The 15,264-nt window shown below is 47.4% G+C and overlaps 1 protein-coding gene across 1 annotated transcript; it reads left to right on the top strand.

Annotated features, from left to right (window-relative positions):
* The first annotated feature begins 2,928 nt into the window (after window positions 1–2,928).
* On the top strand, window positions 2,929–11,428 carry PKDREJ (polycystin family receptor for egg jelly). The gene has a single exon (XM_069490462.1). It carries the CDS (start codon window positions 3,665–3,667, stop codon window positions 10,574–10,576), a length of 6,912 nt encoding a protein of 2,303 aa, XP_069346563.1. The 5' UTR covers window positions 2,929–3,664; the 3' UTR covers window positions 10,577–11,428.
* The last annotated feature ends 3,836 nt before the right edge of the window (window positions 11,429–15,264 follow it).

The raw sequence follows: 15,264 nt of genomic DNA, 5'->3' as shown, positions 1-15,264 counted from the left end.
TTATAAATCTTTTTGTACGTCTTAGCTATTTTATAATCAAGAAAAATACCCTTCTCTCTGCGCCCCCTTCCCCTCTGTCTCCTGTCCACTTCTCTGCCCCACCATGTAGGCAAAACTTACCCAAAGAATCGTATGTGGTCTTCTCCACTCCTCATCTCCCTCCTATTCCCCCTGCTCCACCCCACTCAAACTTTTGTCCCACCACTCTACTGACACTGCTCCTGTCCAGGACACCAAAAACCTCCCTGTTCCCAAATCCAGGGGCCACTTTCCCCACTTCACCTCCCTGACCTTGGCCACATCTGACACAGCTGTCCTCACACTCTTGAAACCCTCTTGCAGTGACTCCACCCCGTCATCAGTCTTCTCCTGCCCCACTGCCCCTCCTTCTCCGTCTCTGCCTTGGCTTGACCTTTAGATACTGGGGGGCTCCATGGTCTGTCTACTCCTCCATGGTGCCTCCTCCCTATGCAATCTCTGACCCCAACCTGAGTCTCCAGCCCTGACGTTTCCTGTCCTAGTCAGCTGTGGTGGCCATCCAAATCCCACAGACTGGGTGGCTTAAGCAACAATTTATTTCTCACGTTCTGGAGGCTCAAAGTCCAAGATCAGGGTAACAGCATGGCTGAGTTCTTGGTGACGGCCTTCCTCCTGATTTGCAGATCTTTCCTTGGTACATGCGCATGCAGAGAGAGATTTCTCCTCTTATAAGGCCACTAATCCCATCATGAGGGCACCACCCTCATGACCTAACTAACCCTAATTACCACCTCCACATACCATCATGTTGGCAATTAGGGCTTCAATTGGGGAGGGGGGACACAAATATTCAGTCCATGGCACCACTAAATACCAGACTTAGATCAGAGTGACCCACAGGAAACTGCTGACATGTGACCATGTTTGATCCATCAAAGTAGCAATTTCCTGAGGTCCAGCGAAATACAGACTCCTTCCTGGACAGATCTAACAGACATGACATGACCAAAACAGAAGTGGAGTCATCCTTGTTTGCTCTTTTTCACTCACATCTGACATCCAGGGCTGGTTTCACGGGTGTGCACCTGGGCAGTCACACAGGGCCCCACACCTAGAAGGGCTCATGCTTGGGTTAATGCTCTGCCTTAGCTGTCCTGAAATTCTTAGTAATTTTGGAACAAGGAACCCTGCATTTTCAGTTTGCATAGGGCTCTGAAAATTACATAGCCGGTCCTGCTAACATCCAACCATTAACAAGTGCTGTCTTTTCTGAATCCTTTGCTGTTCACCACCTCCCCCATCACAAACCCAAACCAAGTCAAGATCAACTTACCTGCATACCTGGTGTTCTTCCAGCAGTCAGGCCTGCCCCTTCATCTCACTGGACCCTTCTCTCACTCCTGCTACCTACAACCTAGTTCGCACACAGCAGGACGCTGCCTGCAAAATGGAAATCAGATCAGGCCCCTTTGCTGCCCAAAATCCTCAGAAGGCTTCCCAATCCACTTGAGATAAGATCCAAGTGTGTTAGTTACCTGACCCTAGAAGCCCTGCCTGCTCTACCTTGGCCATGTCTCCAATTACATCTCCCACCACTCCCTCTCCCCCCTGCTCACCCCAGCCACACCACTAACCTCTGTCTCCTTCCTGCCCCCAGGCTTTCGCACTTACGGTTCCCTCTCCTAGGAATGCTATTCCCCAGCTCTTTTCGGAGCTTGCTCCCTCATTTCACGCAGATCTGCAGGCTCAGATGGCATCTCCTCAGAGAGGACTTTCCTGACTGCCCTCTCTGATCCCTACTCCTGACCACTCACCCTGCCTTACTTTTCTTCACACCACTTATCACATCCAAAATCGTACACATTAAATCTAGGCCTGATTACTTTTGATCACCCCCATTATAATGAAAGTTCTATGAGAATTGGGACTAGGGTTAGTGCCTAGAAAAATGTCTGGCACATGCTAGGTGCTCGAAAAATGTGTGGAATGGCTAATGCTAAATGGGGGAATGAAAGAAAAAAAATCAGAAGGGATAATAGGAAAACAAATAATAATGTATAGACCTAAATCCAACCATATCAATAATTATATTAAATAGTGATGGTATAAATACTTCAACTAAAAGGCAGAGATTGATTGGATTAAAAGAAAGCTCTATTACATGTTGCCTACAAAAGACCACTTTAAATATAAAGACATAAATAAGTTGAAAGTAAATGAATGAAAAAAAGATGCCACATACATGATAAGCATAAGAGGGCTAGTGTGGGTATTTTAATATTAGGTAAATTAGACTTTGAAACAAAGATTATTATCAGAAATACAGACATTTCCTGGTGATAAAAGGGGCAACTCATCAGAAAGAAAAAAAACAATAATGTGTATACATTAATAAATAGAGCCCCTAAATATACAACAAAAATTGATGGAATTAAAAAATGAAAGAGGTGGGGCGTGGTGGCTCACGCCTGTAATCCTAGCACTCTGGGAGGCCGAGGCGGGTGGATTGTTTGAGCTCAGGAGTTCGAGACCAGCCTGAGCAAGAGCGAGACCCCCATCTCTACTAAAAAAAAATAGAAAGAAATTATCTGACCAACTAAAATATATATATATATAAAAAAATATAAAAAATTAGCCGGGCATGGTGGCGCATGCCTGTAGTCCCAGCTACTGGGGAGGCTGAGGCAGTAGGATCGTTTAAGCCCAGGAGTTTGAGGCTGCTGTGAGCTAGGCTGACGTCACGGCACTCTAGCTCGGACAACAGAGCGAGACTCTGTCTCAAAAAAAAAAAAAAAAATGAAAGAGACAATTCCACAGCCACAGTGGGAGAGATTTTTCTCAGCAACTAATAGACAAAAATTCAGAAAAGACAGAAGATCTGAGCAACACTACCAACCACCTTGATCTAACTGAACACTCCAATTTATAACATCACACATATAATTTATAGAACACTCAACAACAATAGAATATACATTCTTTTTAAGTGCACATGGAACATACACCAAGACAGGCCACATGATGGGCTTTAAAATAAACCTTAATAACTTTAAAAGAATGAAAATCATACAGAATGTATTCTCTGACCACATGCAACAAAATTGAATTAGAAATTAATAACCATAACATTTCGAGGGAAACTCCAAAAATCTGGAAATCAAATAACACATTTTTAAATAATTTAGAATAATTCATGGGTCAAAACGGGAAATTAGAAATATTTTTAATTGAATAACAAAAATACAACAAATAACATGGGATGCAGTTAAGCAGGGTGTAGCGGGAAATTTATAGCTTTAAATGCACTAGAAAAGAAAGACCTAAAACCAATGACCTAAGGTTTCAGCTGAGGAAACCAGAAAACCAGCACAATAAAGCCAAAGAAAGAAGCCCAAAGTGAGACCTCCCTGGGCCGGGAGGGGGTGGTGGGTAGGGATCTCACAGTTCCCACTTGATTTCCAGTGTTTTGTAACTGGTTTTCCCAAGGGAGTGGGATTCCTGCTGAAAAGCCTGCTCTGCGGGTCTGCAAACGGAGCTGACGCAGCGACCCCTGATCCTGGGGCCCACACGCCATGAGAACCGAGAAGTGGGGGCGCACCCCGGAATCCCCCCCACCGCGCTGTCCCTGCCGCACCCCGGACCTCGCCGTCGCTGAGACCCTCTGCCCCGTGACCCTCGATGCCGGATGCCCCACTGTCCCCGTTGCTCTCGCGCCCCCGCGGCCGTTGGGCCCGCCCGGCGCCCTCCCAGCTCCTCCCGGGCGGGCACCATGCGGCCTGGGCCCGCGCTCCTCCTCCTGGGCCTGGGCCTGGCGCTGGGCCTGCTCCCGCCGGCCCCGGTTCCTCGCGGAGCCCGGGCCGCCGTCTCCGGGGCGCCGGCCTCGCCGTCGGGCGGCCTCCTCAGGGGCGGCCCGGGCCGGAGGGAGCGCGGCGGCCGCACCCGCCTCAGCCTGCGGCGCCGCGCGGCCCGGGACGGCGGCGTCCTCCTGAGCGGCGGCCGCGACCTCTGCTTCCCCCGCGGCGGGCCGGGCCGGGCGGGCGGCGGGCGGCGCGCGTCCCCGCGGCCCCCGGGCTGGTACTGCCTGGGCGTGCGCGTCCTGCTCCGCGGCCGGCCGGGCCCCGCGGCGCCCGCGCACGTGGACCTGCGCGTCTCGGCGCCCCGCGGCCGGCTCTCGCTGGCGTGGTCCGCCCGCCTGCCGCGCTCGCTCGCGCCCCTGGCCTGGGCCTTCCGCCTGCGGCTGCTCGGGCCTGGGGAAGCCCGGCCGGCCCGCGCCCGCCGCGCCGCCGCCGCCGCCGCCGCCGCCGCGCGCCCCTCCGCCCGCCGCGTCCCGCCCGTCGACCCCCGCCCCTACTCCGGCTTCGTGGCCCAAACCCAGTGTCCCACGGACGGCCCCACGCCCGTTGTTTTGGAAGCCGTGGACGCGTCCAACCGCACAGCCATGGCGTCTTCCGTGTCCTGCCAGATAAGATCCTGCGTTATCAAGCAGGTGAAGATCAACACGAACAACCACAGCGCTCCCGTGTTCCTGTCGAGGAAGGACGACGCCACCCTCAACGCCACCGCTCAGTATGACTGCCCGTTTGCCCAGGCCACCGAGGTGTACTGGCAGGTCTTCTCGGTGCCCTCCGTGAACGATGTGCCCGACTGGACGCGACCTCTGGAAATAGCACAGCTCGAGATACAGAACGATCCATTATTCATACGCATCCCCCGCTCTTCTTTACCCTGGGGGGTGTACGTGTTTAACCTCACCGTGTCCATCGCCACATCCGATCCGAGAATGCCTCGAGTGCAAGACTCAGACTCCATCTACGTCTGCGTTGTCAGACGTCCCCTGAAGGCCGTTATTCTTGGGAATGCCAGCATGACCGTGAACTTCAAAGACCAGCTGATTCTGAACGGAGCAACGTCCTCTGACCCAGAGGCCGACGACCCATTAGAGGGACTCCGGTTTTTCTGGCACTGCACCACAAATCCACGGAACTACCATGAAGACCAGATAATGGTGATGAGCAAGGAAGTCTGCCACCCAGAGCAGACCAATCTCCAGTGGCCGTGGGCCTCTGGCCCTGTGTTAACACTTTTGCCAGAAACACTTAAAGGTGCCCAGGTGTATTTTTTCAGAATGGTGATACAGAAGGGTTTCCGAACAGCGTTTTCTGATAAAAGAGTGCATGTGCTCCAAGGACCAAGAGCTATCGCACACGTGTCATGTACTGAAAATTGTGATCGAACTTTAATTATATCAGATAGATTTTCTTTGTTTTTAAATTGCACAAATTGTGCAAGGCGTGATTTCTATCAATGGTCAATTTTGTCTTCTTTGGGCAGTGAAGTGCTATTTGATTGGATGGGGCAAACAGTAACAGGAAGGAATAGTGCTTATTTGTCTATAAAAGCTTTTGCTTTCAGTCATTTTTTGGAAGCTGAGTTTTCGGCTTCTCTATATGTAGCAAGTTGGAGTGGAGATATCTCAGTCTTCAGGCATTTCTTTATTACTAACCATGGCCCTCAAATTGGAGAATGCAAAATTAATCCAGCTAAAGGAATTGCACTTTTTACTAAATTTGTTGTCCAGTGTAGTAATTTTAAGGACAAGCACATCCCTCTTACATACAAAATAATTGTTTCTGATTTGCACAGCATTGGTGAAATCAGTTCAGTAAAAGAGAACACCTTGGGGACCATCCTGTATTTGGGTACTGAGCCCACAGCACCCCCTTCCTTTCTTCCTGTTGGTGTGTTGGCTAATCATTATGCCATGAAAATATATGCTCAGGTTTATGACTCTCTAGGAGCTTTTGCTCAGGTGACTTTGTATGCCACCGTACAGGCTCCTACTGACAAAAACTCATCAAAGACTGTGTTGCGTCAGTTACTCGATCTCACCAAGGGGCCAAGTTCACTGCTATCTACTTTGCTTCAAAAGCAGGATTTTTTACCTGCAGGTTACTTAATGTATATAGTAGCTTCCGTCTTGAATAACATGAAAACTGAATTACCTCTCCAAGGTGAAAAAGTCAGTCTCCGAGAACACCTTGTCAATCAGTCTTTCCTTCTTCCTGCAAGCACTTTGGTGGAAATTGGCCAGGTAGTAACGACTATTGCCAAATTAACCCAGAAACCCTTTGAACTCACTGGAGTTGCTCAGAAACATGCCACAGTGAGGATATGGCAAGCAAATCAAGCCCTGCAAGAGTATCAACAAAAAGATAAACACTTCAGTTCTGAACGAATAGAAATTGTGAGCACTGGAATATTAACAAGTTTGTCCAATATCCTTAAACTGACTGTTCCTTACAAAGTGGTTAAAGATCCTTTCTATGTAATAGAATCTCTATCAGACACAATACTGGCTAATAAAGTGCCAGGGACTGAAACCACTGTCATGAGAACCCCCAACTTTAACATGTATGTCAAGAAAGTTGAAAAGTGGAAGGTTACCCAGGTCTTCAGAAACGAGGAACGCTGCCGAAATTGTTTTTATCCAGCACTCAATGTGAGCAGTGTTCCCGCCCTGCCTGCAAATGCTCCAGTTTCTACGATGTTTTGTGAGTTTGCAGAGGACCCTTTTCCTTGGTTAAATGCTGGAGAAAGCGCTTCAGTGGAGGTGGTTGGATTCAGAATGACAGGAGCCGCAGATACCGGTACTGTGATAGAGATCACGCCCGATGTAGTGGAAGTGTACCTGGTCAGAAAAAACTTGACCTTTGCAGCTTTTAATCTCACAGTGGGACCCAGCAATGAGCTTGACGGGGCCTTGAAGAAGACAACAGGGGCGTTTGGCTTTGAAGTGGACAGCAGAGTACTCAGGGAGGTGCTGGTCCACATTGTGACTGAAGTGACCGTGTTGTTCGAGGTATTGGTGTACGCAGGCAGTCAGGTCACCCCGACGGCTCTGGTCGCCACCTTCCTTGTGCCTCATGACATCCCTCCAGTTGCCAGCCAGAGTGCCCTGTTTGACCCCGCCTGCACGGTGAAGGCAGCCCGTGTGGTTTGCCTCCCACTGTCTCTGCTGCAGGTCATAGCTCAACGCAGCCACTCGTCCCAGTGTGCCGTGTCCGTGGTTCTGCGGGCACCTCGTTTTGTCATAAAGCCCAGTGACAGGCTAGTGAGGATTTCTCTTTTCAGCATTCAGTGCTTGGACATGCATGGGATCCAGAGCGAGTGGAGAGAAGACAGCTGTGTGCTCGGTGAGAAGACCACCTGGCACAAGGTGCACTGTGTCTGCAGGCACGTGGTGCGGGCCAGGCGGCAGCCGGGCACACTCAGGCTAACCAACCTTCACCTGCACACCCGCTACGTGATGGCCAGGGTGATTGTGGTCCCGAACCCCGTGGATCTGCAGTTACAGGTCATCAGGAATGTTTACCAAAACCCTGTGACCCTCTTCACTGTGCTTTTTATCATATTCCTGTACATGGTCCTAGCTTTCTGGGCCTTGCACAGGGATGAAATGGACCAGTTTCTTCGGGAACATGTGATAGTTCTACCTGATAATGATCCTTATGATAACATGTGCTACTTGGTCACTATTTTTACAGGAAGTCGTTGTGGGGCTGGGACCAGAGCCGACGTCTTTGTGCAGCTTAGGGGCACAGCGAGCACCAGTGATGTGCACTGTTTAAGCCATCCACATTTTAAAACTCTCTACCGAGGAAGTATCAGCACTTTCCTCCTAACAACAAAAAGTGACTTGGGGGACATCCATTCCATCCGTGTGTGGCACAACAATGAGGGCAAGGCACCTAGTTGGTATTTAAGTCGAATCAAAGTGGAAAATCTGTTTAGCAGACACATTTGGCTGTTCATATGCCGGAAATGGCTTTCTATTGACACCACTTTGGACAGAACATTTCACGTTACCCACCCAGATCAGCCTCTGAACAGAAAAGACTTTTTCTTTATAGATGTGAACAATAAGCTGGGGAAAAACCACATGTGGTTCTCCATTTTCGCTAATGTCGTTCCTAAACCATTCAACAGGCTCCAAAGATTGTCCTGTTGTTTAGCAATGTTGCTAAGTTCTCTTGTTTGTAACATTATGTTCTTTAATCTAAATAGGAAAGAACAAACTGAGTCGAGAGAGAGGCGCTACATCAGATCAATGATGATAGGAATTGAAAGTGTCTTAATTACAATCCCTGTGCAATTATTAATAACCTTTTTGTTCACCTATTCCCAGAAGAAACCGCAAGTGAAGCTAGAGGAGGTGTCTCCTCAGAAGCATCCTCTGATGTCAGAAGGTGGTGGACACTGGGAAGAACGTCTGGGAAAGTGGCATGCTTATCAAACCGCCGCGACACACACCAGCGAGACGGCGAGGCCTGCGTCTAGGCGAAAGCCTGGGCTTCCTAAGCCTTCTGTTAAAGCCACCTTGAGATCAAAGCGCCAGCATGAGACAGCAGAAACCAAGGCCCCAGAGACCCACAGACCAAACGCAAATTCCAACAACAACAGCAACAGAGAGGACAATGAAGGTGATCATTCCGAGGAGCACTCTTCCCAGCAGGATCTTCCCCAACCTAAAAAAAAGCCCCTGATCGTCCTGCCTTGGTGGTGTGTTTACCTGGCATGGTTCTTGGTTTTTGCCACTTCCAGCACCTCCTCCTTCTTCATTGTATTTTATGGGCTGACTTACGGCTACGAGAAGTCAACAGAATGGCTCTTTGCTTGTTTTTGTTCATTCTGTCAGTCAGTCTTTCTGGTGCAGCCGTTCAAAATCATACTCTGGTCAGGGCTCAGGACAAATAAGCCCAAGTACTGTAAAAACCTCTCGTGGTCAACCAGGTATCACTATTCGGAGATCAGGCTGCGGAGAATGAACAAGAGCTCAGGGGCGACGAGGCGGCTACACGACCACATCCGGCAAATCCGGGGCACGAGGATGTACCAGCCCCTCACGGAAGACGAAGTTAGAATATTCAAAAGAAAGAAGAGGATCAAAAGAAGAGCGCTTCTGTTCCTGAGCTACCTCACGACTCACTTCATCTTCCTGGCCCTTCTGCTGGTCCTCGTCGGCCTGCTGCGCCACACCGACAGCTTCTACTACAACCAGTTTCTCCGCGATCAGTTCTCCGTGGACCTTGCTGCGGTGACTAAGCTGGAAGACATCTACCGATGGCTGAACAGCGTGCTGCTGCCTCTGTTACACGACGACCTGAATCCGGCGTTCCTTCTCGACAGCTCGTCCACCATCCTTGGCCTTCCACTGATGAGGCAAGTGAGAGCAAAGTCTGGTGAAAAAACCTGTCTACCTGCTGAAAACTTTGTGCAGAACAACATCAAAGGAGAAATTCGTTGTCATCCCCAATATGGCATCGACCCAGAAGACACAAAAGACTATTCTAGCTTTTGGAATGAAATTGATAAACAGCGCACACACAAGAATACCAATGGTTTTACTTATAAGCGTGAAGGAAAGCAATGGCTGTATTATTCCTATGGGACATTATATACCTACGGATCAGGAGGATATGCATTCTACTTTTTTCCGAAGCAGCAGAAGTTTAATTCCACGCTGAGGCTCAAAGAACTTCAAGAAAGCAATTGGCTTGATGAGAAGACGTGGGCTGTGATCTTGGAATTAACAACTTTCAATCCAGATGTAAATCTGTTCTGTAGCATTTCAGTCATATTTGAGGTCTCGCAGTTAGGAGTTGTCAACACCAGCATATCTCTATACTCTTTCTCACTTGCTGAATTCAACAGAAAAACTTCAGCAGAAATCTACTTGTATGTGGCCATTCTCATTTTTTTCTTAGCCTACATTGTCGACGAGGGCTATATCATCATGCAAGAAAGAGCCTCCTACGTGAGAAGTGTATATAATTTGCTCAACTTTGCTTTAAAATGCATATTTACTGTGTTGATTGTGCTCTTTCTCAGGAAGCATTTCTTGGCCACCGGTATGATTCACTTCTACTTGTCGAACCCCGAAAACTTCATTCCCTTTCATGCAGTTTCTCGAGTAGATCACACCATGAGGATAATTTTGGGTTTCCTGTTATTTCTGACAATTTTGAAGACACTCAGGTATTCCAGATTCTTCTACGATGTGCGCCTGGCTCAGAGGGCCATCCAGGTGGCCCTTCCTGGCATCTGCCACATGGCATTTGTGGTGTCCGTGTACTTCTTTGTATACATGGCTTTCGGTTACCTGGTGTTCGGGCAGCATGAGTGGAACTACAGTAATCTGATTCATGCCACACAGACCATATTTTCCTATTGTGTTTCAGCTTTCCAGAACACCAAATTTTCCCACAACAGGATTCTTGGGGTCCTGTTCCTCTCATCTTTCATGCTGGTGATGATCTGCATCTTGATCAACTTATTTCAGGCAGTGATTTTGTCTGCCTATGAGGAGATGAAGCAGCCCGTGTACGAGGAACCGTCAGATGAAGTGGAAGCAATGACCTACCTGTGTCGCAAGCTAAGAACTATGTTTGGCTTTCAGACCTCCGAGTCGAGGGCCAAAGACGAGCCCGAGTTCTTTGTCGACATGCTGTACGGGCAGCCAGAGAAGAATAACCGCCGGTATCTGGGGCTGAAGACCAGAAACATCAATGGGAAGAAAATGGTTTACCTCGTCGTTTGATGAATGATGGTTTCAAGCGCCATAAGCACGTGTCTCCCCAAATGCTGGGTTTATGAGACTAAGGGGATTAAGGGATGTTAGAGGCTCAGCCATGCTTTCCACCCATATCCTTCATAGTGCACACGCGTGCATTTGGAAATATCCCCACTCTTGGCCTCTGCTCTTGGCAACGTGAAAGTAGGAGCGTAGCGTAGCATTTGGGGAGAGAGGAGATCACAATGTAGGATTCCTAGATTGATTTCCCTTTACAGGGGAATTATGTGACTCCTGGTACAGCGGCAAACCTTACAGCAGTTCAGAGAAGTTAGAGCCACTGGGTGTGACAGCCAGATTTGAGGGAGGAGCTGAAAGGACCCCACCCTGGACCTGGCCAAGGCAAGGATGCTCCGGGTGCTCCTGTCTTTGACCCAAGCTGGAAGCCAATGGCCCGCTGCTCCGACCAGAGCTCCAGACTCCTCTGCCTCACTGCGAGTCTTCTTTGCAGACCAGGGCTGCAGGCCCCCCGTCCTCAGTCCTGTTGGGCCAGGGCCTCATGGGGAGTTCCAGGACTTCCTCTGTGCTTGGGAATGCAGGGGTCAGAAGTCGGGAGCTTCCCATTTATGCCTTAAGTCTGCGGCAAGTTAAAGTAAAATTTAATAACATTTTCTGACCAAGAGGAATGGCTTTTGTTAAACAACAAAAAGGTGCATATGGGTTAACATTGAAATATAGTAAGTGTTCTGTATATCGAATATAGCAATGTATATACATCCAGGATTTGGGCATTTGGTTATTTGTGGTATGGTGGGTTATTTAGGAACAAGGAAAATGTGGTTCATTACTTAAGAGAAACAAGGGCCAGCAGCTGTAACATTTCACTCAGAAGCTTGTTTGTTTACATAGATGCCATTTTAAACTTCATTGGAATTAAATGTGAGATTACTTCTGTGAGACTTGCAGTGATTTCTGCGTGAGGGACATGTACACACGTGGCTCCTGCCCTCCAAGTGGAGAGCCAGAAAGGGGGACAGCCCAGTCAGGTGGGTGGCTGGCTTTGTACCCACATTGGTGTTTCTGTCATCCTGAGCTGCACTGAAATGGCCACAGCACGTCCATCGCTTCCTCCAGAGGGGACACCTGTGACCTGGGCAGGCTGCAGTCTTCTCTGCCAGCTGAGAAAACGAAGAGGTCTAGACTAGCCCAAGGCTGTAGGTATCCAGGGTCAGAAGGTCAGATTTGGATTTTCTAATTCCCCTGCTGGGGAGGTCATGGGAGTGGCCCAGCCCATACTGGCCCACTGGTTCGGACTGGAACACACGCTCATTAGACAGCACCTCTCTTAACCACCTGACTTCTGGACAGATTGAGAAAAAGAGTCTACAAGGGGCCAAATGATGACTTTTGGCTGATAAAGGCCAGATACAGCCTAGTCAAATGCACTTGCAGACTGGGCTGCAGAACGAGGGAGTTCAAGCCCCAGTTGCAGGCTGGGCTGGGCAGCTGGCCCTTGGAGGCCGCGGAGACTGCTGGCGGGCTGGGCAGAGACTCATGCTCTGTGTGGCTGGGTGTGCCCAGGCATTCTCCCCGAGTTTAGCAATCAGCTAAAGCCTCTGCCCCTCTCCTGGGGCCGAGGGGGACACAGGGTTATGTAAGGTGGCCCCCTTTCCCAGGAAGGAAGCACAGGGAGGGGGGCAGTTTTCCCCCAACACGGCCAGCGCTGTGCAGCAGGAGTCACTGAAGAGTCAGCCCGAGAGGCGGCAGGCAGTCACTGGGGGCCCAGGAATGAGCACTGGCGGTGGTCTGAGTGAGGACTAGCGACAGCAGCCATGGGTCCTGCTGAATGGGACGAGATTCTCAACTTCTTGGTGAAAATGAGAAATCTGGCAGTGATAGGATTTTTCCCACGCATGATGGGAAAGGGGTGAGTACCAGGGGGTTTTTCTAACCTGATTGACAGAGCAAGACAAGAATTTACACAGTTTAGAGACAGAGATGCCAATTATAACATTATCAGGAAGACAAAGTATCAAGTAAGACAAATCATAATTCAGGTTTCTTTTGAAGGCCATTTCACAGGACAGGGCAACAATTTCTAAAGGAGTCTTTTAAGACTCCTTGGTTCTCACTATACTCCCACAGACAGGCATTTTTAAGGCCTGCTTCTGGCATTTCATTAATTAGCACTCAAAGCAAAATGCAAGCGTTTAGACCCGAATGTTATTGGCAGAGATGGGGGACGGGATGAATAGGATGGTATTCACCCCTAGTGAAATGGGGTGCAAAGGAGTTACTCTTCCACAGAACCCCCTTTGCTGCTGTTAGCAACACTTAGCTCTCGATTTTAATTTGAGTTCAATTCCTTCTATTTTCAGATTTCTATTCTCAGTCTTCACGTAAATAAATCATGTACCATATTTGTTCAATATGGTAATTATCTTTTAAGACCACATTTATACATTTTATAAGTATTACCACAAAATATAGGCAATTATTTTTCCCTGCAAATATATCCCTAACATCTGTGGGGCCCAGAGCAGGATTACAAATCTGCATGTCTAAATATTTAAAAACTTACAAACTGTTACATAAAATATTTATATCCATCTACCTTGATAAATGTACCTTTATAAGGACAATAAAAAATTATGCATAAAGCTATGGTTTTCATGTAACTGAAAATTGGCAAACTATTAAAGATAACTGAATTTAATTTTTATTGTTCACCCCTGGGTATTCTGTGATGGGCCACTGATGTTTTAATGAGTGATAAAGACATACATAATCCATAAATTATTTATTCTATAAATTTTATTTTTCTTGCCTTTGTTTCAGAAAAATCATTGTGTTGATGTAATAAAGATTTTCACACAATTGTGTTTTATTCAAAATAGTGTCATATTAGACAACTTTTCCTACTTTGTAGGTTTTAATTATTTCAATAGGGAGAAACTTCACTCTGCTGAGTGCAACTGGACTTATGAATAAGATTTTTCTTTTTTTTTTTTTTTTTTTTGAGTCAAAGTGTCGCTTTGTTGCCCCGGCTAGAGTGAGTGCCGTGGCATCAGCCTAGCTCACAGCAACTTCAAACTCCTGGGCTCAAACGATCCTACTGCCTTAGCCTCCCGAGTAGCTGGGACTACAGGCATGTGCCACCAAGCCGGGCTAATTTTTTCTATATATATTTTAGTTGGCCAGGTAATTTCTTTCTATTTTTAGTAGAGACAGGGTCTCTTGCTCAGGCTGGTCTCGAACTCCCGACCTCGAGCGATCCACCCGCCTCGGCCTCCCAGAGTGCTAGGATCACAGGCGTGAGCCACCGCGCCTGGCTGATGAATAAGATTTTTAAGGCTTTATATTCAGAATTGAACCATGAATATCGATATCATGTTTAAACATTGTAAGGAGGGTGCACAGGAAAAATTATGATTGCAGAAAACATTACAAAATGCTTTCATTTTATAAGCTGTTATCTCACTGTTATTACTGTTTCTTACAACATATCCAGATTCATATAGGATTTCTTAAGTTTTTCTTTACATTTTTCAGTGCTGCGATATTATAAAGAAAACTGAAAATTGCAGTGGGTTGCTCACCTTGTTCAAATCTCTTTTTATCAATAGAGACTACACTTTGATCTACAGTGGCCAGAAAATAGTCTCTATAGAAATTAGTTTCAGGATTATTTGTACATGAATGTTGTTCTTTAGATTCCCGCAAATGTTTCTGTTTCCTAGTTTTAATTTGCTTACATAGTGCTTGAATTAACATTTTAGTGCTTATTTCTTATGCAGTTTCTTTTGGAAAACCATTTTTTCCCCTACAACTTAATGCAATATAATTTAATCATTTTGGATTTTTTAAAGCTTTTTCTAACATTAATAACTGTGGGCACATCAAATTCAAAATTAATTTTCTTTTCTGCCAAAGACCATGGTTTGTTCTTTGATATTATCTATTATTTCACTTAATTCTTCTAATGTATCTCATCCATAACTTGTCCAAAATAAGTCTAATTGCTTGAATAGCACTCATGGGAGTGCCATCATGTATCTGAGAATACTTACAGGTTAAATTTGAAATGCCTCATAAAGATGTTCCATCTTTGGGCAGATTCAGAAAAAAAAAAAAAAAAAAAACCAACCCAGTATATGATCTTTGAATTGATTCAAAGAATGCCGCTGCTGTGAGCACAGCTGAGGTCACATCTGCTAGAAACATAATAAAGTTGCCTGCTAATTCCTGGGGCCCCTCTAGCTCAGGTCTAAGAGTGGTTCTGGTTTCCGTGGTACTAAAATGCCGTGTAAAATCCTTCACAGTTCCCCAAAGCAGAAAGTCTGAGATCTGTCTGCTGCAATTTGGCAACATTCCTTTAAACGTGGCTTGACAAATCAAGAATACATTCTAGTCTGTCAGGAAAAGCACCCGTTGGCAATGACAGCGCGCACATCTCATCTGGCTTACGGAATGGTTACAGGGGACCCCACTAATACAGCAGTATATGGAAGATTGGACTGGATGGGAGAAGAATGAGGGCTGGTAGTACAGGCAGGCAGAGAACCCTTGCTGCAGCTCGGGGGGGCAGGCCTTCTCTTCTGAGGAAAACCCTTAAATTACTGGGGCAAGGAGGGCAGCAAAATCCGTGGCCCCCAAGGCTCAGGGGGGCGATTGGGGCGAGGGTTTCCGACTGGGCAAGAGTGGAGGCCACAGGC

This window comes from Eulemur rufifrons, chromosome 16 (assembly GCF_041146395.1).
Source record: "Eulemur rufifrons isolate Redbay chromosome 16, OSU_ERuf_1, whole genome shotgun sequence".
In the NCBI taxonomy this organism is placed as follows: domain Eukaryota; kingdom Metazoa; phylum Chordata; class Mammalia; order Primates; family Lemuridae; genus Eulemur; species Eulemur rufifrons.
The sequence above is the reverse complement of the archived record's forward strand: the minus strand, read 5'-3'. Positions and strand labels throughout refer to the sequence as shown.